The following is a 26,618-nucleotide window of genomic DNA, read 5'->3' as shown; positions in this document are numbered from 1 at the left end:
TTAGAATGAAATCTTCAGTAATACATTTGAAGAGTCAGTATCATTCTCTAGGGAAAAAAATTGAAATGAATTCCAGAATTAAAATTTAAAACATGTTACCAAATAAAATACTTATTCTAGAAAAAAAATTGATTTGGAGAAGATTCACGGAAGTGCAGAATGGGGAGACCATGTGTCAATCCTCTAGTTTCAATGATGAAGAAACGGATTCCCCAAAAGGTCGAATTAACTTGCCTAACGTCATATAGGTAGATAAAAGCAGAGGAAGATAAATAACACAGATGTTCGTATTTACAGTCCAGTAACCATGCTCCTATACCACAATTCAGAATCTTAAATAAATCCTCTACCTCCTCTAACTAATTTATCGTCTGAGAAGGAGGAATATAGGCTATATCTTCAAAGCTAATTGTTGAATTAACAGACAGCCATTGGTCCCGGTTAATTTAGTGAGCATGCATAAGAGTTTATTGAAATGGCTTGCTGTTATGAAGTGTAGAGTTTGTGAAATGCAAACAGATGTAAAATGAGAGCAGGCTTTCCTTCCTTGAGGACTTCCAAGGATACAGTTATTACATAAAAATGAGAACTGCCATATCAAGATCAAGCATACTAACTAGTTTATGACTTAATGCCAAGCTAAAGTTAAGGAGACCATTATCTAGCATTCCATTCTAGGTAATTTAGCCAACAATAGTATGCTGCTTTCTTTTTTTTTTTTTTTTAAGGCAAAACCTATTTTAGTATATTTTGGTATATTTTTATGTACACATAGTTTTATATAATCTTCCTCAGATTTACTGAGGTATAATGACACATAAAAATTGTATGTATTTAAAATGTGTAACTTGGCGTTTTGATACATGTATACACTTTCTTGTGTGTGGAGGGGCGGTGAGAACACTTGCAATCCACCCTCTTAGCAAAATACAGTATTGTATTTTAAACTACAGTCGTGTCACTATACATTAGATCTCCAGAACGTATTCCTCTTAAATAACTGAAACTTTGTACTCTAGAAATCAAGAGTAAGAAAACAGTGATATTCACAAATATGTGGAAACAACACACTCTTGAACAGCAATTGGGTCAATAGAGAAATCAAAAGAGAATTTTAAAAGTATCTTGAGACAAATGAAAATGAAAACACAACATAGCAAAACTTATGGGATGCAACAAAAGAAGTGACACTAAGAGGCAAGTTTATAGCAACAAACGCTGACATTAAAAAAGAGAGAGAAAGATCTCAAACTTTACATCTCAAGGATCTAAAGAACAGCTAAGATGGAAGTTAGCAGAAACAAGGAAATAATAAAGACTAGAGTAGAAATACTTCAAATAGAGAATAAAAAAACAATAGAAAAAATAAAAACTAAGAGTTGTTGGAAAAGATAAAATCGATAAACCTTTAGCTGGACTACTAGGGAGAGAGAAGACTCAAAATAAATAAAATCAGAAACAGCAGACAATGTAACAGATGCTTCAGAAATAAAAAGTATCATAAAGGACTATAATGGGGAGATAGATGTCTGTTGAGTACAGTTTTCTTGCTTAGCCACACTGCCGCCATTACAGAAGGCTGGGTTTCACAGCATTATTGTAATTGAAATGTATGTACAAGGTATACATTTATACATTAGTACCCAAGGAGAGATGAGGAGAAAAGGGGCCCGGGCAGATTTCTTAGACCTTGAGAAGGAATGTTGGGTTTTGATTCTGCAGGTGATAGGCTTTTTGAAAAAGGGTACAGATACAAAATAGAAGACAGGAACCAGAAAGCATATCTGAGTATAACCATCACTTACCAATAGAGACATGTGCCTGCACACACATACCAGGTTGCTAAAGTTGTTTGTACATTAAAGTTCCTATATTAAAACAATGTTTGTTTAATTTCTCCTCTTTGACAAAACTGCTGTACCAAATATGTCTTTGTCTATCTATTGTTGGAGTTAAGTCTGTGGGAATCAGTGCTCCATTAATAAAGTAAGTTTCTGAAAAGCACTGTTTATTTTCTTCATCTCAAAAATAAGGTCTGAGTTACTCAGAATTGGTTTGCAGTCCAATTGGCCAGTCCAATCTGGCTTCCCAAATTGTACACTTTAAATATGCCTAGTTCAGGGGTGCCTGGGTGGCTCAGTCAGTTAAGTGTCTGACTTCGGCTCAGGTCATGATCTCACGGTCTGTGAGTTCGAACCCTGCATCAGGCTCTGTGCTGACAGCTCAGAGCCTGGAGCCTGCTTCAGATTCTGTGTCTCACTCTCTCTCTTCCCGTCCCCCACTCACACTCTCTCTCCCTCTCTCAAAAATAAATAAACATTAAATATGTCCAGTTCAATGAATAATAATAAATCCTTGCTTATCAAAAATGTAACCTATTACCTTATTTATTTAATTTGTTCATGAAATTCTCTGGTAAAGATAATTAGAATTACTTTTTCCTCCCTCAGAGGGACAGGTCTTTACTTACAACTCAAGTTATTTTTTTACTGATATCTTCACCCAGGCATTTATTTAACAAATATTTAGTAGGAACCAAATACATGCGGAGAGCAAGGCTAAGGACACCTATTACACACACATTCCAGGTTTTGTGTATTACTCAACTGTCACTGCAAAAAATTCAATAGAAATAATACTTATGCTATAAGTGACTGAATATATATGAAACATATATTAAAGTACGATTATTATTTTTTTAAAGGCTAGTAGCTGAGAATTGATGGTATGTAAATGTTAAGATGATCTCTTCCCTCTCAAAGAGCAGACAGGGGCAAATAAGCGAATTAAAGGGGCCTATAAACTAATAGGAAACTGTATCTGGGACACAAACCAGGAGGGAAAACATAAGGAACTTAGGAGAGATGACAAGATTTCAGCTAATCAGAGAGGTCAGAGAGGACTTCCAGGAGGAAAAGACACTTGAGCTGAGATCTAAATGTTAAGAGAAATATATTTCAGGCAACAAATGGGCAAATTCCTGTAGCGAGAATGAGCACTAGAAAAGCTTCCAGAAGGGTGTGCCTTATAAGGGAAGAGATTCAACAACCTTCAAGGGTTGAGAATCCAAGTATTAGTAGGACTGAAAATGGCCATCAGCATTTGGAAAAACAGAGAGGGCTTCTGGGAAGATGGTGGCATAGGAGGACGCTGAGCTCACTGCGTCCTGCGATCACTTATATCCCACCCACACCTGCCTAAATAACCCAGAAAACTACCAGAAGACTAGCAGAACAGATTCTCTGGAGCCAAGCGCAGACGAGAGGCCCACGGAAGAGGGTAGGAAGGGCGGCGAGGCGGTGCGCACTCCACAGACTGGCGGGAGGGAGCCGGGGCGGAGCGGCAGCCCACTGGCAAAGCAGAGCCCCCGAGTCTGGCCGGCAAAAGCGGAGGGGCCAGACGGAGTGTGTTCTGACAGCAAGCGGACTTAACATCTGGAAGGTTATAAGCTAACAGCTCTGCTCAGGGGGTGGGAGGGCTAGAGGACAACGGGAGGAAGAGTTGTTGAGCCCCAGACAACAGAGCACAGCTTGGCGGGGAACAGAGGTGCTCGCCAGCACCATCTCCCTCGCCCATCCCCCAGCCAAAATCCCAAAGGGAACCAGTTCCTGCCAGGGAACTTGCTTGCACCACGCAAACACCCAACGCTGTACTTCTGCAGATCCATCCCTCCAGCCGGGGGCGGGTCTGACTCCCTCCCAGTGAAGCGGACCTCCAAAGGAAAAGTGAGCTGAGCCTGCCCCTCCTGCCCCTGTGCACCTTGCCGATCCACCCCAGCTAATATGCCAGATCCCCAGCACCACAAGTCTGGCAGTGTGCAAGTAGCCCAAACAGGCCACGCCACCCCATAGTGAATCCTGCCCCTAGGAGAGGGGAAGAGAAGGCACACACCAGTCTGACTGTGGCCCCAGCGGTGGGCTGGGGGCAGACATCAGGTCTGACTGCAGCCCCACCCACCAGCGCGAGTTATTCAAGACAGCACACAGGAAGTGCCCCACAGTTCCGCACCACTCCAGGGACTATGCAAAATGACGAATGGAAGAAGTCCCCTCAAATGAATCTCCAGGAAATAACAACAGCTAACAAACTGATCAAAAACGATTTAAACAATATAACAGAAAGTGAATTTAGAATAATAGTCATAAAATTAATCGCTGGGCTTCAAAACAGTATACAGGACAGCAGAGAATCTATTGCTGAGATTCTATCACTAAGTGATGCACTAACGAGAAATAGTATATGCATAATTGGTATTCCAGAGGAGGAAGAGAGAGGGAAAGGTGCTGAAGGTGTACTTGAAGAAATAATAACTGAGAACTTCTCGGATCTGGGGAAGGAAAAAGGCATTGAAATCCGAGAGGCACAGAGAACACCCTTCAGACGTAACTTGAATCGATCTTCTGCATGACATATCATAGTGAAATTGGCAAAATACAAGGATAAAGAGAAAATTCTGAAAGCAGCGAGGGATAAAAGTGTTCTAAAATATAAACGGAGACTTATAAGACTCATGACCAATCTCTCTACTGAAACTTAGCAGGCCAGAAAGGAATGGCAGGAGATCTTCAATGTGATGAACAGAAAAAATATGCAGCCGAGAATCCTTTATCCAGCAAGTCTGTCATTTAGAATAGAAGGAGAGATAAAGGTCTTCCCAAACAAACAAAAACTGAGGGAATGCATCACCACTAAACCAGCCCTACAAGAGATCATAAGAGGGATCCTGTGAGACAAAGTACCAGAGACATTGCTACAAGCAGGAAACCTACGGACATCACAATGACTCTAAACCTGTATCTTTCTATAATAACACTGAATGTAAATGGACTAAATGCGCCAACCAAAAGACATAGGGTATCAGAATGGATAAAAAAACAAGACCCATCTATTTGCTGTCTACAAGAGACTCATTTTAGACCTGAGGACACCTTCAGATTGAGAGTGAGGGGATGGAGAACTATTTATCATGCCACTGGAAGTCAAAAGAAAGCTGGAGTAGCCATACTTATATCAGACAAACTAGGCTTTAAATTAAAGGCTGTAACAAGAGATGAAGAAGGGCATTATATAATAATCACAGGGTCTATCCATCAGGAAGAGCTAACAATTATAAATGTCTATGCGCCGAATACGGAAGCCCCCAAATATATAAAACAACTACTCACAAACATAAGCAACCTTATTGATAAGAATGTGGTAATTACAGGGGACTTTAACACTCCATTTACAGAAATGGATAGATCATCTAGACACACGGCCAATAAAGAAACAAGGGCCCTGAATGATACATTGGATCAGATGGACTTGACAGATATATTTAGAACTCTGCATCCCAAAGCAACAGAATATACTTTCTTCTCGAGTGCACATGGAACATTCTCCAAGATAGATCACATACTGGGTCACAAAACAGCCCTTCATAAGTATACAAGAATTGAGATCATACCATGCATACTTTCAGACCACAATGCTATGAAGCTTGAAATCAACCACAGGAAAAAGTCTGGAAAACCTCCAAAAGCATGGAGGTTAAAGAACACTGTATTAAAGAATGAGTGGGTCAACCAGGCAATTAGAGAAGAAATTAAAAAATATATGGAAACAAACAAAAATGAAAATACAACAAACTAAATGCTTTGGGATGCAGCGAAGGCAGTCCTGAGAGGAAAATACATTGCAATCCAGGCCTATCTCAAGAAGCAAGAAAAATCCCAAATACAAAATCTAACAGCACACCTAAAGGAAATAGAAGCAGAAAAGCAAAGGCAGCCTAAACCCAGCAGAAGAAGATAAATAATAAAGATCAGAGCAGAAATAAACAATATAGAATCTAAAAAAACTGTAGAGCAGATCAATGAAACCAAGAGTTGGTTTTTAGAAAAAAATAAACAAAATTGATAAACCTCTAGCCAGGCTTCTCAAAAAGAAAAGGGAGATGACCCAAATAGATAAAATCATGAATGAAAATGGAATTATTACAACCAATCCCTCAGAGATACAAGCAATTATCAGGGAATACTATGAAAATTATATGCCCATAAACTGGACAACCTGGAAGAAATGGACAAATTCCTAAACACCCACACACTTCCAAAACTCAATCAGGAGGAAATAGAAAGCTTCAACAGACCCATAACCAGCAAAGAAATTGAATCAGTCATCAAAAATCTCCCAACAAATAAGAGTCCAGGACCAGATGGCTTCCCAGGGAACTTCTACCAGATGTTTAAAGCAGAGATAATACCTATCCTTCTCAAGCTATTCCAAAAAATAGAAAGAGAAGGAAAACTTCCAGACTCATTCTATGAAGCCAGTATTACTTTGATTCCTAAACCAGACAGAGACCCAGTAAAAAAAGAGAACTACAGGCCAATATCCCTGATGAATATGGATGCAAAAATTCTCAATAAGATACTAGCAAATCAAATTCAACAGCATATAAAAAGAATTATTCACCATGATCAAGTGGGATTCATTTCTGGGATGCAGGGCTGGTTCAACATTCGCAAATCAATCAATGTGATACATCACATTAATAAAAGAAAAGAGAAGAACCATATGATCCTGTCAATCGATGCAGAAAAAGCATTTGACAAAATTCAGCATCCTTTCTTAATAAAAACCCTCAAGAATGTCGGGATAGAAGGAACATACTTAAAGATCATAAAAGCCATTTATGAAAAGCCCACAGCTAACATCATCCTCAATGGGGAAAAACTGAGAGCTTTTTCCCTGAGATCAGGAACACGACAGGGATGTCCACTCTCACCGCTGTTGTTTAACATAGTGTTGGAAGTTCTAGCATCAGCAATCAGACAACAAAAGGAAATCAAGGCATCAAAATTGGCAAAGATGAAGTTAAGCTTTCACTTTTTGCAGATGACATGGTATTATACATGGAAAATCCGACAGACTCCACCAAAAGTCTGCTAGAACTGATACATGAATTCAGAAAAGTTGCAGGATACAAAATCAATGTACAGAAATCAGTTGCATTCTTATATGCTAATAATGAAGCAACAGAAAGACAAATAAAGAAACTGATCCTATTCACAATTGCACCAAGAAATATAAAATACCTAGGGATAAATCTAACCAAAGATGTAAAAGATCTGTATGCTGAAAACTATAGAAAGCTTATGAAGGAAATTGAAGAAGATATAAAGAAATGGAAAAACATTCCGTGCTCATGGATTGGAAGAATAAATATTGTCAAAATGTCAATACTACCAAAAGCTATCTACACATTCAATGCAATCCCAATCAAAATTGCACCAGCATTCTTCTCGAAACTAGAACAAGCAATCCTAAAATTCATATGGAACCACAAAAGGCCCTGAATAGCCAAAGTAATTTTAAGAAGACCAAAGCAGGAGGCATCACAATCCCAGACTTTAGCCTCTGCTACAAAGCTTAATCATCAAGACAGCATGGTATTGGCACAAAAACAGACACATAGACCAATGGAATAGAATAGAAACCCCAGAACTAGACCCACAAACGTATGGCCAACTAATCTTTGACAAAGCAGGAAAGAACATCCAATGGAAAAAAGACAGTCTCTTTAACAAATGGTGCTGGGAGAACTGGACAGCAACATGCAGATTTGAAACTAGACCACTTTCTCACACTATTCACAAAAATAAACTCAAAATGGATAAAGGACCTGAATGTGAGACAGGAAACCATCAAAACCCTAGAGGAGAAAGCAGGAAAAGACCTCTGACCTCAGCCGTAGCAATTTCTTACTTGACATATCCCCAAAGGCAAGGGAATTAAAAGCAAAAATGAGGGGTGCCTGGGTGGCTCAGTCGGTTAAGCATTCGACTTCAGCTCAGGTCACGATCTCGCGGTCCGTGAGTTCGAGCCCTGCGTCGGGCTCTGGGCTGATGGCTCAGAGCCTGGAGCCTGCTTCCGATTCTGTGTCTCCCTCTCTCTCTGCCCCTCCCCCGTTCATGTTCTGTCTCTCTCTGTCTCAAAAATAAATAAACGTTAAAAAAAATTATAAAAAAAAAATAAATAAAATAAAAAAATAAATAAAAGCAAAAATGAACTACTGGGACCTTATGAAGATAAAAAGCTTCTGCACAGCAAAGGAAACAACCAACAAAACTAAAAGGCAACCAACGGAATGGGAAAAGATATTTGCAAATGACATATTGGACAAAGGGCTAGTATCCAAAATCTATAAAGAGCTCACCAAACTCCACACCTGAAAAACAAATAACCCAGTGAAGAAATGGGCAGAAAACATGAATAGACACTTCACTAAAGAAGACATCCAGATGGCCAACAGGCACATGAAAAGATGCTCAACGTCGCTCCTCATCAGGGAAATACAAATCAAAACCACACTCAGATATCACCTCACGCCAGTCAGAGTGGCCAAAATGAACAAATCTATAGTCTCTATAGATGCTGGAGAGGATGTAGAGAAACAGGAACCCTCTTGCAGTGTTGGTGGGAATGCAAAATGGTGCAGCCACTCTGGAAAACAGTGTGGAGGTTCCTCAAAAAATTAAAAATAGACCTACCCTATGACCCAGCAATAGCACTGCTAGGAATTTACCCAAGGGATACAGGAGTACTGATGCATAGGGGCACTTGTACCCCAATGTTTATAGCAGCACTCTCAACAATAGCCAAATTATGGAAAGAGCCTAAATGTCCATCAATTGATGAATGGATAAAGAAATTGTGGTTTATATACACAATGGAGTACTACGTGGCAATGAGAAAGAATGAAATATGGCCCTTTGTAGCAACGTGGATGGAACTGGAGAGTGTGATGCTAAGTGAAATAAGCCATACAGAGAAAGACAGACCATATGTTTTCACTCTTATATGGATCCTGAGAAACTTAACAGAAACCCATGGGGGAGGGGAAGGAAAAAAAAAAAGAGGTTAGAGTGGGAGAGAGCCAAAGCATAAGAGACTCTTAAAAACTGAGAACAAACTGAGGGCTGATGGGGGCTGGGAGGGAGAGGAGGGTGGGTGATGGGTATTGGGAGGGCACCTGTTGGGATGAGCACTGGGTGTTGTATGGAAACCAATTTGACAATAAATTTCATACATTGGAAAGAAAAGGAAAAACAGAGAGAACTTGGAAATTATCAAAAACTGTTATAATGGAATGATAGTGACAGATGCCAACGTGAGAACTGCAGAGTAACTTCCAACTACTGGGTACAGGCAAGTCTTCAAAGATGAAGACAGTGTTCTAAATGCAAGGGGAAAAGGGAATCAAGGATTTCTGTGGGACTGTTTGTTTTAACGAAAGAAATAGTAATGTGTTAAAAATTTGGTAATTATCAAGGCGATTGGGTGGCTCAGTCAGTTAAGCGACTGACTTTGGCTCAGGTCATGATCTCATGGTTCATGAGTTCAAGTCCCACGTCAGGCTCTGTGCTGACAGCTCAGAGCCTGGAGCCTGTTTCGGATTCTGTGTCTCCCTCTCTCTCTCTGCCCCTTCCTGGTTCGCACTGTCAATCTCTCAAAAATAAACAAACATATTTTTTTTCATTTGGTTTAATTATCAGGAAGTAAAGGCAAACCCACAATTAGAATTTCTAATATGTTTTCACTCTACAGATGCACAGCTGTATGTACACTATGGCAGAAAAGAAAATTGCATTTAAATATCCGCTGTGTGTGTTCATGTTGAAACACAGATCATTTCAGGTGGGTGACTCTTAACATATCTAGAAATTAAACTGATGATCCAACTTAGTTATATCCATTTTTAAGTTTTTTCGGCCGATGTAATTATAGATGTGTATTAAGTTCCAGAATATAAAAAAGTGATCTTTGCTGAGAAAAAAATTCATTCATTATTCATTCATTAAATATCATGAACCATTTGCATTCAATAAGAGGTATGTTTTATGAACCATAGATGACTTGGGCACATAATGAACCAGTACTGCAGAACATCAATTTTTATTAACTCAAAATTCATCAATATGGAAACATATTGTCACACTCACCAATTCAATAACTATGTTATAGCTTTGAAATTCTATAACTCATTTAAAATGAAAATAAAACTTTGAACATACTGAGATGTATATGATTTTATTTCTCTTTAGAAGAGATAATCCTATGAGAAGTACAAGAAGTATTCTATTCACCATAAAAAGAATGTATTTTTAACTTTTTAATGGGATATTTTGGCTTCTTAAATAAAAAATACTAACCAGACAAAAATAAAATAATATTAATTTGGTAATCCACTTAAAATTGGGGCACAAATAGGATGATAATTTGGGGGAGGTTAATCAATATTTTTTCACTTGCTGGACTGGTGACAAATCAGAACTCATTTCCAGGTTATTTTAGCTTTGTTTAATTGAGTAAGTGAGTTTTTTCCCTGCATTTTGCACACTTGCATTGTCAGTTAATCCCCTTAGAAATGGTTCATTTACACAACAAATTTTACCTACCACCTGGAAGGCACTGCGTCAGGCATGGGGAGGGTACAGAAATGACAAATATCCCCTGCCCTTAAAGTTTACAGTATCACAGCACTGAATCTACAAGGTCAGAGGTATCTAGATGATATCATAGAAGCACAAAGAACACCTCAATCAGCCTGAGAAAAGCAAAGGAAATATCAGATAGGAGATGATATTTAACTTGATCTCTTAAGAAAAAGGACCACTCTATTACATGATCAGAACAAGTGGAATTTTACTGTCAGGAACAAGCTAATACTGGCAGTTCTGTTCACGTAAGTGCCTGTAAAACAGGATTATTAAGTGGGAAGCTGAGTCAGAAATAAGATTTAAACATAGCAAAGGGCAGATGACTATCAATCATTTGTATCTGGCAAATAAGCCTGAATTATGTTTTTTAAGAGACAGGAGTTCTTTGAAGATTTTTAATTTTTTTTTTAATTTTTGAATTAAACTTTTTATATGAGCTAACTGTAGATTCACCTGCAAATATGCCATGTACCTTTTACTCAGATTTACCCAGTGCTAACAGTTTGCAAAACTGTAGTTTAATACCACAATCAGGATATTGATATAGTTGAGATGTAGAACAGTTCCATCTCCATATGGATTCCTCCTGTTGCCTTTTCATAACCACAAACGTTCATTGCTAGTATACAGAAATACAGTTGATATTTGTGTTTATCTTGTATACTGAGACCTGACTGAATTCACTTATTATGTGTTTTTATATGTTCTATAATTTTCTACATAGATAATCGTGCAGACTCAAATAGAGACAATTTTATTTCTTCCTTTCTGAAATGTTTTTGTTTTTGTTTCCAGAACTATGTTGAAATAGAGGGTGAGAGTGAGCATCCTAGCCTTGGTCTAGACATAAGAGGAGTATTAAATCTTTTACCATTAAGTACTGGCCATTGGCCATTCCTTTGAGGGAGGCCTGTGGTGACAAATTCTTATAAGTTTTTCTTCATCCTGAGAATGTCTTTCTTTCTTCTTTATTTCCAAAGTATCTTTTGATGGATATAGGATTCTGGATTGACAATTCCTTACTTTCCAAACTTGAAAAATGTGTCACTTTCCTCTGGCCTCCAAAGAAAAATCCTGTCATTCAAATGGCTTTCCCTCATAGATAAGGTATTCTTTCTTTCCCATTGGTCTCAAGATTACTTTTTGTCTTTAGTGTTCAGAAATTTATGATGTGTGTGTGTGTGTGTGTGTGTGTGTGTGTGTGTGTGTGTGTGTTTCTGTAGACTAATCCGGTCTGGAGGTTTACTCTGTTTCTTGAATCTATAGATGTATAGTTTTGGCTAAATTTAAGAAGGTGAGAATTTTCATTAATTTTTTCATTATTTTTTCAGCCTGACCCCCTCTCTCGTCTCCTTTAATGACGCAAATATCAAAAAAAGCTAGATTGTGTCATCATTCCACATATCCCTGGAGCTCTGCTAATTTTTCTTTCCAGTCTATTTTCCTTCTCTTGTTTTCATTGGGTAACTTCTATTGTTCCTTCTTCCAGTTCACTGATTCTTCTTCCCCCTCCCTCCATTCTGGCATTGAGCCCATCCACTGAGGTGTTTTGTTTTGTGTTTTTAAATTTATTATTGAGTTATAGTTGACATACAATGTTATATTAGTTTCAGGCATACAACAAAGTGATTTGACAAGTTTATATACATTACATGATCCTCACCATGAGAAGTGTAGTCACCATCTGTCACTGTCACCATATAGCATTATTATAATATTATTGACTGTATTCCTTATGCTGTATTTTTCATCTCTGTGACTTATTTGATAGCTGCAAGACTGTACTTCTTAATCCCTTTCACTTATTTCACCACCACACCCCCCCCAACACACACACACAATGAGTTTTTATTTAGGTTATTGTCATTTTCAGTTCTAAGATTTCCATACGGTTGTCCTTTATAACTTCTACACATTTAGTGTGACTTTCTATTTTGCCATTTGTTTCAAGAACTTTCATAATCCCTGTGGAAGTACTTTCATCATGGCTCCTTTAAAACCTTTGTCAGATAATTCTAACATCTCAATTGGTCTCTATAAATTGTTTTTTCTCAAGTAGCTTGAGATCGTTCTAGTTTCTGGTATGAGGAGTGACTTTTTTTTTTCATCAAATCTTAGATATTTTGTGTATTATATTATAAGACTGGCTCATATTTACATCTTCTGTTATAGATGGCTTTACTATGGTTCCACTCCATTAAGGAATGGAGAGGTAGAGATAAAAATCCAGATTCCTCATTTGGCCTTCACTGATACCCAAGTGGGAGGATGCTTCTCATTGTTCTGCCACTTCCAACAGTAGGCTTCCACTGATAACCCCCTGGCTGGGTGAGGTAAGAGTAACTGCTCCCTGATACCACCTTAATGGGAAGAGGGGTACCTCATTACTGACAGGAGGGGGTATAAGTCCAGACTCCTATGGTCTCCACTGTCACTACAAGTTTGAGGGGTCCTCATTACCACCTGGCAGGGATAAAAGTCTTGGCTCCCTAGTTCAAACTTCTCTGATACCCCTGTGGGAAGATGGAGGGTTACACTTCCTCCTTACACCTTGACAAATATGGAAGACTAAGCTCAGCTTTTGTTGTTGGGGGTGGGGAGAGAGAGCATGAATTTTTCTATGGTGTTTGCCTAGAGGAGAACCATCTAAAAGTTTTACGTTTTACTTAGGCTTTCTTTTTCCTATTCCTTTGGCTTAAGAATCATGTTTCTTTACATTTTGTGTGTGTGTGTGTGTGTGTGTGTGTGTTTTGTTGTTGTTGTTGTTGTTGTTGTTGTTATTGGTGTTTCTGGGTTACCAGCTTTTTCAGCAGTGAATATAGGATATATGAGGGAAAAATAAAACCCAGGGTCTTATCACCATGTTGTTCCTTGGGTCCCAAGGTCCTTAAAAGCAAGTTTCCCTTCTTCTCTCCAACTTTTAGTCTTGTAATGTTTTCTCTAGGCATAATTCTTATGATTTTTAGTCCTATTTAGAGACAGGAATAGAGAAAAATATGTCATCTTCGTCTTTGCAGAAGTAGAACTTAACCCTTTGAAGGATTTTAAGCAACAAAGTTCTATGTTGGCTTTTGCATTTAAGACAGATAATTACATAAGTAGGGAGAGCTCAGAAACTGGAGTTAGGGGAGAGGTAGACTAAAAGGAACTTTAAAGGCAAGAGCACCCGTTAGAATGCGCTCTAGACTGATTATCTGAGGATAATCTGAAATCTACAACTGCAAAGCATAGGCACAAATCAAATCAGAAGTCAAACACAGAACACACACCAGTCAACAACATACATATGCATAGCAGCTGAATATCAGCTTTGAATATATGGCAGGAGGCATGGAAAAGAGGATACTCTTGATAGGTACTAAAATATAAACTCAACAAAATGTAATGACCAATAGGGTGTGATATGTAAGGATAATGAAATTAGAATCACTCCTTGATTCTTAGTTTGGATAACTGAGTAAGTGCAGGTCAAATTAACATCGTAGAGTACATGGAAAGAAATGTGTTTTGCAGGGAAGAATGGAGACGGCGAGTTCAGGTTGCCATCTTGAGCATAAGATGTGTATAGACCATCCAAAGATGGACTAACAATAAGTTGGTGCTCAGCAGGAAGATCTGATATGGACAGGAGTAGACAGAAGCCTTGGTTTAGTTTGTACTACTCAAATCCAACTGCATGGAGATTACAAAACATATATATATATGATGAGAAAAGAAGGTTAGGAATAAGACCCTTCTAACCTCCAGTGTTTAGGACCAAAGTAAGGGAAACCAAGAGAGGAAAAGGAGGACAAGCCGTCTTGAGAGGTAGGAGGAGAACAAAGGAGTAGAGCTCAATTTAGTTCCGTGAGCGTTTATTGAGTGTTCAGTGTGTGCTACACACTGTGCTGGGAGACTGGTTTTTGAAGATCTCACACTCTACTGGATACAAACAGAGAAAGCAAACCAGTGTGCTCAGCTCAGTGCTCAGTGATAGACATGTGCTCAGGGGGCAATGGAACCATGGAAAGGGCCCTAAACAAAACCAAAGAATATAAGAGGAAACTTTGGAGAGATGATAACGTCTAAGCAGAGTCTTCAAGATTGGAAGGGAAGGAAAGACACAGGAAAAGTCATGCCAGGCAAAAGAAACAGCCTGAACAAATAGCAAAAGGGCAGGAAGCTCAAAAGGAGAAATAATTACTTGCAGCAAATAGCACGGTTGATGCACTAAAAGAGTGAAAATTAAATCAGATTGAAGACTTTTTGACTTGGTCACTTAAGAAGTCACTGTTGACCTCTGCTGCAGCAGCTTCTATGAAGTCATGTGGATAAAAACTGGACCACAGTGGAATAAAGAGGAACTAGAAGAATATGAAATTCGCACAGTGTGAACTGGGTATTTTTTTTTCAAGGAGTTTAGTGGAGAAGAAAATAAAGATGGGATAGCTAGAAGTGGGCAAAGGTCTAAAAAGCTTTGTTTTGTTATCAGAAAGAATTGAAGATATTTACACTTGGTATGAAGGAAACCAGAATTCAGATAAAAGGTTTAAGAATATAGCTATTACATTCACTCCTTTACACAAAAATATTTATAAAGCATCTACATTCCTCTTGAGTACATCATTCCAAAAAAAAAAAAAAAAAAAACCCACCAAGCCCCTTTCATAGTGTTAAAATCATGTTTCAAATAAACTCAAGAAGTAATAAAAGGCCAATGGTAAATGCACAAGAATTGTATGTTCTTCAGTTCTAAAGGCAGCTTATATCTATAAATATAAATACTTACAATGGCACCTTCAACTCTGTTACATGTATGTTACTAACACCATAATTCATAATAGGGATTCAGCATTGAGGCTTAATTTGTTTACTTCAAAGATAATCCTTATTTTAAAAAAAAACATTTTATTGCAATGCCTTTGTATAATACTTTCTAGAAATCTGTTAGGGATAGACATCAAGCTGATGAGTATATGTTTTTCATAATATAATTTTTGCTGGTTTTGTTCAGCACAATTTTAACAGCTGGCTATTATTTTCTGTATTCCATTCTCTTTTGATATCCTATTTTTAACTGGAAGAAGATATAAAAAAGTGTCATGCCCCAAATCCAAATTTTTCGGTTCCCACTTAGAAACCACTTCTTTAAAACCTTCAGTTAAAAAAATTGTTTAGATGGTATTAATTTCATCTTATTACCTCATATAAAACTGTTGTGTTCCCATGTAGAAGAGGTCCATAACAGATATAGGAATGTCCAACAACCCAGCCTAAGTCAGAGGCTGCCCACCACACCTAAAAAATAAGAAGGTAATAAAATACATATACGTTCATCAGAGAAATGTTCCTGTAACATGAATTTAAAACCATGATTACCTCTCCAGGTTTAAGTCCATATATAGAAGACATTGTCCAGTTTAGCATCACAGCATATCCCCCAGTGGGTCTAACCACACCCTAAAAGAGAGAAAACATGAGGTTAACATCAATAAACAATGTGTTAAAAGATTCTCTGCCTTCACACTATCCATCTCAAAAAGTTCCTGTTTAAAGTCTTTTATATTCTATAAAGTACGTATTTGGTTTTCATCCAATTGTATTTACTTCAATATTTATTTGGTTCCCCCATTAATAATGTCCACATCAGTTCACTTGTAGAAGCCATTCTCACAGGCCATTCTTGACTTTCTAAAGAAAACTTACGACTTCACAGAATTACATGCAATAAAATTTTTTTTTCCACTGGTGACATAAATTAACATTACATTTGCAGGCATATTTCCAGAATGAAAACGGAAATTCTCAAATGGTGTATACAGAAAAATCAAAGGTAGCTGTGCTCTTCAAACAGACTAACATAAGGATGGCTATTCCATTATATGATTGAATATTAATAGGATGCTTAGAAGAAGCAAAGTCATATTCTAACTGGAGCCTTGTTACAATGCTACACTAGGGATTGTGCTAGCACAGTATTAGAGCTGAACAGTTCTTTAATGATGAATTCTAGAATTCCAAAAAATCAGTCCTCACCTCATGAGTTGGATCTAAGGTTCACAGACTTGCCTTATATTACAGTTGGGGCAAAAGTAGGGATTGTTACATCACAGTGCCACAGCTTTCATGATCAGTTTCTAGCAGCTACCCATGATACTGAACGTATTCAAATTTAATACAAGATTAATATTTGAAAACTGGCACAAGAGTCACCACAAATAAAAACTGATGGTAAATTTAATAATTTTATTTATTGCTTCATTACAAACATTAATCATCATTGGCTTGAAAAGGCTTAACCATGTGAATATTCAGATTGAGCTAGTGAAAAAGTAAAGCTGTATTCCACTCACATGTATTTTGAAACATCCTTTAGTAGAACAATTATTATTACTGCATACAGAAAATAATTTACCTAATATTTTACTTAAAGGCAAACATGGCCGGAATTAAGAAATGTACTAAGGTTGGGACTTTTTGGCATAACTGCAGCTTTAACGTACATACGTGAATCAGAGAAATGAAAAACAAATCGACTTTCCGTTAGTTACTAAAATTGCTGCTCTCTGCAGGCACCGATAAAACATAGGTATCAAGCTGAGGAACACATTTTATCTACCAGAAAAACACCTGGTCTCTCAGCAAATGTCACATGCAGGCATTTGACAGCTACTTTCTAAGTTGTACAATGTGGTCAGCAAACAGCTGGTTCTCTTGATCACCATCGCGTATTAGAAACCTTAGCCTCCTGCAAGGGGGTTTCACATGTGCCTTTTCCCAGGTAAGCTCTTTTCCCAGTATATTCTGTGCCATCTTCCATGAACTTTGCTTATTGGTTTGTTCCATTGAGATCTTTTCTTATGATTCAATTCCTCGAGTAGTTTGACATGAATCAACTTGCAAACACTTTTTTTTTTTCTGAAAAAATTTATTCATTGTGTAGAGAAGAAAAAGTGAAGCTTCTTTTCATAGATGTTAGCCATATACTATGGTAGACAGTGAAAATTAATGTCAGTAATGATTTCATTTAAAATGTTTTAGAATTTTCTCTCCATCTACTTGTCCTTGCATTTAGAGCTCGTTGTTATCAGTAATTCTAAATATTATTATAACTGGGTAAATTTATGGTGCAGAGGATAAAATGAATCAACTGGAAGTGAAAAAGGAAGAAAAGGCTAGAAAGAATATAAACAAGAAGTAACTCATTTGTAAAGCGAAAAAGATAATTTAAAGGAATAGGTTATCAAATTCCTATTTACCTCACAAATGGACTTACCCTTTACCCTTCTTTAAAGAATATTTACCATTGTTGCTTTGCCCATAAAATAGTGGATATTTAAATCCAATTGATGCCACAAAAGTGAGACTTAAAAATGAGGCCAGGCATTAAAAAAAAAAAAAACACATTTAAAATCATAAAGTATTTACAATTGAATTTTGTATCCTATTAGCAAAATTAGTTCCTTAGTTCTAGCAATTACTGCTTTTTATTTTTCCCTGTGCTAATACTGCCCAAAAGGCAGAAATGTCAAAACAATTAAAGGTTGCCATCAAAGATTCTCATTAAAAACAATTTAAATGCAGCTAATAGAGAGAAAAGCTGTGACGTCTGTTTTTCATTAGTTTTGATCCACTTGTTTTTATTTTTTTAAGAATAGGGATAAAAATTTCTGTCAAGTATCATTTTACCATTCATTAATCTAGATAAGAAATCTGAGGTTTGGCCTTGCCTCCAAAGTATTGGGTGATGTTTTCAATTTTCTGAGTATTTGAGATGATGTAGAAAAAAAGAGCAGCATAATTTCATACTCTCCATTAGATCTTTCATAAAAAGTTTGAAAGTAAAAAAAATTGAAAGATTCAGTTTAAAAAGAGAATGCCTTTATTATAATATTAAATATGTGACTGAAAATAAGGTGCTAAAGCATTTCTTGTTTTGTTTGTAATCACATTTTCCAGGTAATGATTAAAATGCAAAAGAGAAACTCTGTTCAGCCTCTAAAAACACATAAATCATGTTCAAAAATCAAATCATTATATTCTAATATTCAAAATTAATCAGGAACTGAAAACTACTTAAGAATATATTTGAAATCTTGAGTATGAGATTAAAAATTCTTACCTAGTATCAATGCTTACTCCTAAAACACAAGCATGCTGCATTTTACTTTCTTGAGTCTCTGTTACTACTCTTTTTATGTACTTACACTCTATCTACCTGAAAGTAAAACCATTAGATGAATTAATATATTCTCAGAAAATCCCTGGAACCTACCAATATACTGTTCTGGTTTTTGGAGTATTAGCAGTAACACTTAAAGTCTTCTGGAGAGCTTAAAAGACTTCCGGGTGGGAATAGCATCCTGTACCCCAAATAAAGACGAGAAAGTGAATTCTATCTCAAAAATGCTAAAGGAGGGGTGTCTGGATGACTCATTGGTTAAGCATCTGACTGTTGATCTTGTCTCAGGTCCTGATCTCACAGTTTGTGAAATTGAGTTCCGCGTTGGGCTCTGCGCTGACAGCCTGGAGCCTGCCTGGAATTCTCTCTCTCTCTCTCTCTCTCTCTCTCTCTCTCTCTCTCTCTCTCTCTCTCTCTCTCACCCTGCCCCACATGCACTCTCTCAAAATAAGTAAATAAACTTTTTTAAAAATGCAAAAGGGGGGCAATATGAAAGTGCTCTTTAAAACAAAACAACAACAACAATTTTTAAGTGGTGGCATTTTAAACTTCAATCCATACAGGTAAAATTAAACTCTTGTTATTAAGTCGCCCAAGAATAGGACCACAGAGTCATCACAGGTATTCTTTATGATTTCCAGCTTAATGAGCTGCCTATGAAAACAAGGAAAGCCACAAAACGTCATAAATGGGGCCATTAAAGTGAAACATAAGAAAACAGAAAACATGTCAGTATCAAGTGTGGTATGCAGTGTTGGTTGCCACAACTTAAGAAAAATACAAAACAATATGGGTTTTATCAAAAGGAGAAGACCGAGGAGTGTGGTAAGATTAGGAGCTTGGAATTCTACATCCTATTTTTTTTAATTGATCTATACAAATCTGAAAAGCAAATCTCAAAAATCAGGTAAGAGAAGTCTGGAGTACTCAACAAAACTTCATACTTTCTAAGTTGAGCCCCTCTGTCCTCCTACTGTGTAACAAGGTTTATACAAAAGAGATATGCATATTTACATACATGAGATATGTATTTATCCATACATACATATGTAAACGTGTGTGTGTGTGCATGTGTGTTTCAATTTGGCCTGACAAGTTGAGTAAAAAACAGAATAAGAAGAAAGGATAAATGAGTATTTTATGTAAATAAAAGAAAGCCATCACCAGATGATAGCTGGGGTCAGTTCACTGAGAAATAAGAGGTGTGGTTCTGATTACTTAAAAGAAATCCAATAGACCAACAGTAGTTGTGTTCTTCCAATGGCTTTACAGATGACAGCCCCTCTTTCTAGAATGAACCCCCATCCCCACCTCTTTCCTGAACCTGGTTAGCTCCTACTTCATCACGCAAGTACTTAAAGACATCATGAAAGTGTCACCTCTTCTAGAAGCTGTCCCCAGTGCCACAGTCTGTGTTAAGTAATGGTCTCTCCTGTCTTGTTCCTTGTCCCCAGGGTCTGCAAACCTCCTCCGGGTGGCAACCTGACACTGTGATGCGTCTCCCCCCAACGATGAGCGCTATGAGGAGAACCCTCTTCATCTTTAGCACAGTAACTGCCATGGAGTAGGCATGTAATACATTTCTTGACCAATTCAATACATGAACAGTTGAGTGAATAAGCACATGTAAGAAAAATATAACCGTCTTCTTTGTTCAGGAGAAAGCTCTGAAACTTGTAGAACTGAATGAATCATACTGGTGGGAATGGAACGGCTCCTTTTGGGTTAGTTCATCCAACATGAAATCTGTTGCTACAGGTTTTCAGATGACTCTGAAGCAACCTCTATGGAGAATACTTTAGCAGCAATATAATTTTTTATCGATCTGAACAACTGTGATAGAAGGGGCAAAGGTATAGCAAGTTCAGCGTCTTAACTGCAAGAATTGTACTACAGATAAGAAAAAAAGTTCACTGCTTTTTATTCGTATTTCTCCTATTTTTTGTTCTAGGGTAGGAAATATGAATGTCACCCAACATGTGGGAATAAAAGTGACATAAATTGTGTAAATGCACATCAGGACAAAAGGCCTTCCACCTTCTTGTCATGTCTTTCTCTTTCTTTCCTGTCCTTCCTTCCTTCCTTCTTTTTTCCTTCCTTCCTTCCTTCCTTCCTTCCTTCCTTCCTTCCTTCCTTCCTTCCTTCCTTCCTTCCTCCCTCCCTCCCTCCCTCCCTCTCTTTCTTTCTTTCCTCTTTTCTTGAAGTGTGGTTGACATACATTATTCTATTATTTCAGGTGTACAACATAGTGATTCAACATGTATATCCATTAGGAGTGGTCACCATGATAAATCTAGCTACTTTCTATCACCATACAAAGTTGTTACATATTAACTATATTCCTTATAGTTTGTACATTGTATCTCTGTGTCTTTTTTTTTCTTCATTTTTTAGCTGTTAAGATTGCACCTCTTTATCCCCTTCCCCTATTTTGCCCATCTCTCCAGCCCCTCTCCTCTGTCAACTATCAGATTGTCCTCTTTATTCATAGGTCTGTTTCTGGTTTGTTTTGTTTTTTAGATTCCACATAGAAGTGAATTCATATGGTATTTCTCTCTCTGTGTCTGGCTTCTTTCACTTAGCATCATGCCCTCACATGCTTTCCTTTCAATCCTTGGCTTTTTTCCCCCTTATTCTCTTGTTCGCCTTTTCTGTTTTGGCACTGGACTTTGTTTTGTGAGTGTGTGTGTGTGTGTGTGTGTGTGTGTGTGTGTGTGTGTGTAATTATCACTGTCCCTTCATGATATCAAGCTGGAAGCAGAGAAGTATTATCATCACTAAATCTCCCCTTCCCAAAAGGACGCCCCTGCATCCAGATGCAGAACTCTTCCACTGTGCAGTACTTTGAAGTATCTTGAATAGAGTCACCCAGACTAAACAGGACAGAAGCCCACAACATTGCAGAAATGTATGCAAAGTCGCTCAGTTGTGGTTGCTAGAATATTTACAGATTAACCTCTCATACAGCAACCTGACAAATCCAGGGCTGGCAGATGCAGAGATGCAAATATGTCCTAAATAGATCTTCAACTTCTAACCAAAGAACAGATTGCCTTATGTGTGTCTTATATGTGCTTATGAAAAGTATTTTTAAGCAGAATATTTTTATGGGCCCAGAACATTATTTTTCCTCATGAAGGCCAAAGATTGAGAGAACAAATTGTATGATGACATTAAAATTATTTAAATGCTTCATGAATGTATGTGTGCTCATCTTTCCTGTACTTCTATTCTAGAAATACAAGTATTAAAATTTCAGATCCCATTAAGCCTGATTATACCTACCAAAAGTGAAATGAGAATCTTCTGAATAAAGAGGAGTCTGGGAACTAACTCAAGAAGTCAAAGATCATTTAACAAATTTTCTGAGAATTTACCATGGCCCAGTTTTTAGGTTAGTGACATAGTGGATTCAAAGATACATGAAATATATTCTGACTTCTGAGAATATGCAACATTATGAAGATAAGCAAATAAAAACTGGTATCCATAAGGTAGAATAAAATAAGTGACATAAAGGTTTGTTGACAATTATAATTTCAATGCAACTGGAATTCTAAAATGCACTAGAGGAATGAAGGAAAGATTTCTGAGAGACCTTGAGAGATGACTACTTTTCTTGCCATTCTGCAATGTCCCACTTTGCAAAACCTACTCACCACCATGCTTTAAACACCAGAGCTGATGACCCACAAAGGTCTATCTCCCAACCCAGATGCACTTCTCGGACACAGACCTCCATCTCCAAACTCTGGTTAGGCATCTCCATGTTGCATCATACTCAGTATGCATCTGAGGATGCATCACACTCGGTCCAAGATGCATTATACTCAGTATGTTCAAAAACTCTCAGCTTCCCCCAGCCCCAAACCACATTCTGTGTTTCTATTTGGCAAATACTCAAAACCATCTGCCTGGGTTCTCAGTTTTGAGTCTTGGACCTGTCCTCTGCCTCACGCCTATCTTTGAACCAGATCTGATTTCTCTTTATTAAATGTGCTATCTTAAGTAAAGTCCTAAATTAAAACAGCCTGGAAACGAATCTCCTTGCCTCCATTGTGTGTACTTGCTTATTTTCCCAACAGAATGTTGCAAGGATTTACCTTCCTTCATATTTTTCTCTCCTGCCTAAAAAGCATTAGTGCCTTCTGTCCCTTCCATACAGAATATAGCCTAAACTTCTTGGCTAAATGCTAAGAGTCTGGCCCTTGCCTATGCCTATGTATCTAACCATTTATCCTCCTCATTAGTACCACATGCAATAGCCATCCTGGAAACTTTCTTGCACACTCCTGCCTTTGCTTATGCTGACCCTCTCTGCCAACAGTGCCCTCCTCTCTAGGATGCCACTCTATGAAGACGTTTTATTTATCCTTCAAACACCACCTTGTAAGAGCTTTCTTTGACCACTGTTTAATAGAACAGCTCTCCCACTTTTCCCACCACTCGGTCCGATTACCCTGCTTTATTTTTTTCTTCATAACACTTTCCACATATTAAATAGCTCTTTGTTTAGTTCCTGTGTCCTGGCTATAGAAGATAAACTTTTAAACTTTTAAAAAGATAACCAGACACATACTTGGGTGCTCAGTAATATTTGTTGAATTTGTTGAATGGAATCCTTCAGATACCATTCAATCTCATCTTTTCCGAGAGAGAAATAGTGCAGGGATAACAGTCTACCTCGCCTACCTGTGTTCATGAATATTTCAATCCATTAGACTGAAGGGACTGTGGTTCACTCATATCTTTTAGCACAGAATGAACACTCAATACACGTATATTGAATGGAATTGAATTTGACATAAATAGAGACCTCCACACAATTAAAGCCTTCTCCAATTTAGTGAAGGGAGATTATCTTTAGGATGGTACATAAGGAAGTAAATGAGAATGACTGAAACTTCAAATGATCTTCAGTTTGGGCATCTCCAGGAGAGAACTTCCTGACCCGAACAACACCTGGAAAAGCTAGGATCCTTCTTTATTTGGAACCGCCATTTTTCAGATTTGATGCTCTATATGTTACTTTCATCTCTACCACACTGGCTGAGTCAGGTTTGAGTCTCTAACAAGCTCTTTCGTTCCTGCCATAGACATCCCCATCCAGACCAAGTGGAATTTAGGGTAACTTAAAATCTCGAAGTGGCACAACTGTTTTTATAAGAATCCTTCAGGCTAATAGGAGCTAAAGTGATTTTTGGAGGGTTCTTTTTTATTTGGTTAGGTTATACTATGTTTTCAGGGTCAGGGATTCCCTTTCATGTTGAACTTTTCTATTAGAGTATAACTTGGTGAATCCCATTTTATTTTACAGCCACACATCCAGTTAGACTCTATGCAGCTGGTGCATAATGCAGAATTGCAGAAGGTGGAAGGTTAAAGTTAGGGTCCAGAAGATCATTTGGACTGCTTGAACAAGTCATCAATATGAAGGAATATTTATTTTTCAGATGACCAGAGTTGTGAAAAAAATCATAAGGGATTGATTCCACAATGACACAAATTTGTTTTTTTATGCATGCAACAAAAATTTATTAAGCACCAAACTACATACAAAGCACAATGGTAGTGGGGCACGTGAATGGCTCAGTTGGTTAAGTGTCTTGATTCTTGATTTCAGCTCAAGTCATGATCTCACGGTTCGTGAGTTCGAGCCCCACAACTGGGCTCTGGGCTGACCACGCAGAGCCTGCTTGGGATTCTGTCTCCCTTTCTCTCTGCCCCTCCCCTGCTCACTCTATCTCTCTCTCAAAAATAAATAAAGATGAACTTAAAAAAAAAAAGCACAATGGTAGACTAAAATGTAATAAAACATGGTCTCTGTCCTCAGAGAGAATATACTCCCTACCAAATATTTCCTTTTTTATAAGCAAGGGAGTTTGATGTGGAACATCTTAATTTTTCTTTTTAAAACTAATCTAATGGAATCACTATTTTATGATTATGAACAAATTACATTCTCAGAACTCTGATGCTACAGAAATCTAATTATTAATAAAGAGGCCACTGTCCTCCAGGATGTGAGTGATTGTGAAAGCCCCTTCCCCCACTAAAATTTTAGGATTCAGTGACTACTGAACTCCCTAATATGGGCACCTGGGTAGCTCAGTCAGTGAAGCCTTCAACTCTGGATTTCAGCTCAGGTCATGATCTCACAGTTCCTGGGTTCAAGCCCCATGTCAGACACCATGCTGACAGTGCAAGCCTGCCTGGGATTCTCTCTCTCTCCCTTTCTCTGACACTTCCCTGTTCCCACTCTCTCTCTCTCTCCCTCAAAATAAATAAATAAACTAAAAAAAAAATTAAAAATGAATAGGAAGATGACATTGCAAGCCTTTATGAAGTTGTATGAAGAAACAGTATAATTTGGAGATACAGACAAAAGGATATTTATTTCTTATCTGACACCTGCAAAAATATTGATTCTTCTAACTTTGTTTTGTGAAAACACCTTTCATGGTAAGCAGATTTAAAAATCCTTGAGTGTCTTCAGTGCTACAAATCACATAGTTCAATACTCTGGATAAACTGCCTGTTGTTCAAACTGTCTAGGCCAATTCTCAATCTTGCATTTATAACAAAGAATTGAATTCCCCTAGATCAAAAATCAATTCCATACTCTATAAAAGTTACACCTTAATTTAGAAAATAAAACTATTTAATTTAAAATATAGTTTTATAAAATTGTATTAAACCAACTGATGTTTGATCAAATACCTATTCATTTTAATAGGTTACTAAATCAATAGCAGCTTGCTTATGTATGTGAAAATTTCGGAAGAAATGGGGCAAAGCATTTGACATTAAATATAATTAATATTTTTCTAGATTTGAACATAACATAGCTTTAAGGTACAAAGTACCCAAGTCTAATCCTTCAGGTACAGTTGCATTTTCAGTCAGTAATCAAACATTCTCAGGGCAAAAGAAATCTGCCGCTAGATACTTATTCTTAAGAGAGCAAATACCTTCGGCAGCCCTGTTGTTCCAGACGTGTAAAGAATATACAGCGGATGTTCTGAAAGAACAGGAACACAATCATGTGACTGTGCTTTGGCCATCTCTTCATCCCAATCAAGGTCACGACCTGGAGCCAAGGGAACGGTCTCCTGCACAGAAAGTATACAGGAATATGCACTGAACAGAGGAGGTTAAGTCAGGAGAACAATGCAGACTGGCTAAATCTGTATTAGTCTGAGCATATGATTGGAAATCTAGGCCTATATAGCACTAACTAGCAGATTTAAGACTATATATTTCAAGGTCATGACTTAAAATAAATATTCCTAAAAAGTCCAACAGTTTGATGTTGGCTTCAACAAAAGAACATGTTTTATTCACATCTAAGGAAATATGTAAGAAATTCAATGTGATGCAGTCATGTTTTCATCAACAGTCAGAGCTTAACGAACAGAGGTTCATGTTTTCCATAAACATACATACACCATTAACTTTATAAACCAGTTTCTATTTTTATAACTTTTCTTCTTTTACTTTGAAACTAAAGTCTTCATAATACAGTATCAACTAACCCATTAAAATTTTTCTTTACATAAGGGCAACTTAGCACTAACACTGAGGCCATCTTTCCAAATGAGGAAACATTAAATCATTTTCAAGGGTGGAGGAGAAATCTATTTTTGCTTTTTCAAGAACAAAATTAATTTTGAAAACTAATGAGTGTATGTGACATATCTAGAATGCTACCCAATTTTTCCCACAAGTCATTGATTAATATGGCAGACATGTTTGTTTTCTTTTTTGTTCCTAGAACTGAGCTCTGTGTTATAAACCTTATGATAATAGTCATGACTTAGTCAGAGACACCTTAAAAAGAATTAGACCTCTTTATTTAAGATGGTGCCAATGAAATAAGCCAGATAGATAAAGAGTAGGGAAGTGGCTTATGGGAAAATTATTCTAATGGAGGGTCACAGCTATGTAAATAGAATTAAGACTCAGTACATGTC

At 37.4% G+C, this 26,618-nt stretch overlaps 1 protein-coding gene across 1 annotated transcript in view; it reads right to left on the bottom strand.

Annotated features, from left to right (window-relative positions):
- Positions 1-26,618, bottom strand: part of ACSS3 (acyl-CoA synthetase short chain family member 3) — a 156,282-nt gene that overhangs the window by 73,745 nt on the left and 55,919 nt on the right. Inside the window, exons 5-7 of the mRNA XM_030323318.1 lie at positions 25,617-25,757; positions 15,843-15,923; positions 15,666-15,761 (exon numbers count right to left, since the gene is read on the bottom strand). Coding sequence (XP_030179178.1) covers positions 15,666-15,761; positions 15,843-15,923; positions 25,617-25,757 — 318 coding nt within the window. The remainder of the gene's footprint in view (positions 1-15,665; positions 15,762-15,842; positions 15,924-25,616; positions 25,758-26,618) is intronic.

Source organism: Lynx canadensis, chromosome B4, assembly GCF_007474595.2.
Source record: "Lynx canadensis isolate LIC74 chromosome B4, mLynCan4.pri.v2, whole genome shotgun sequence".
NCBI classification, from domain to species: Eukaryota; Metazoa; Chordata; class Mammalia; order Carnivora; family Felidae; genus Lynx; species Lynx canadensis.
Note: the sequence above shows the minus strand (reverse complement) of the source record. Positions and strands in the feature narration are given on the sequence as shown.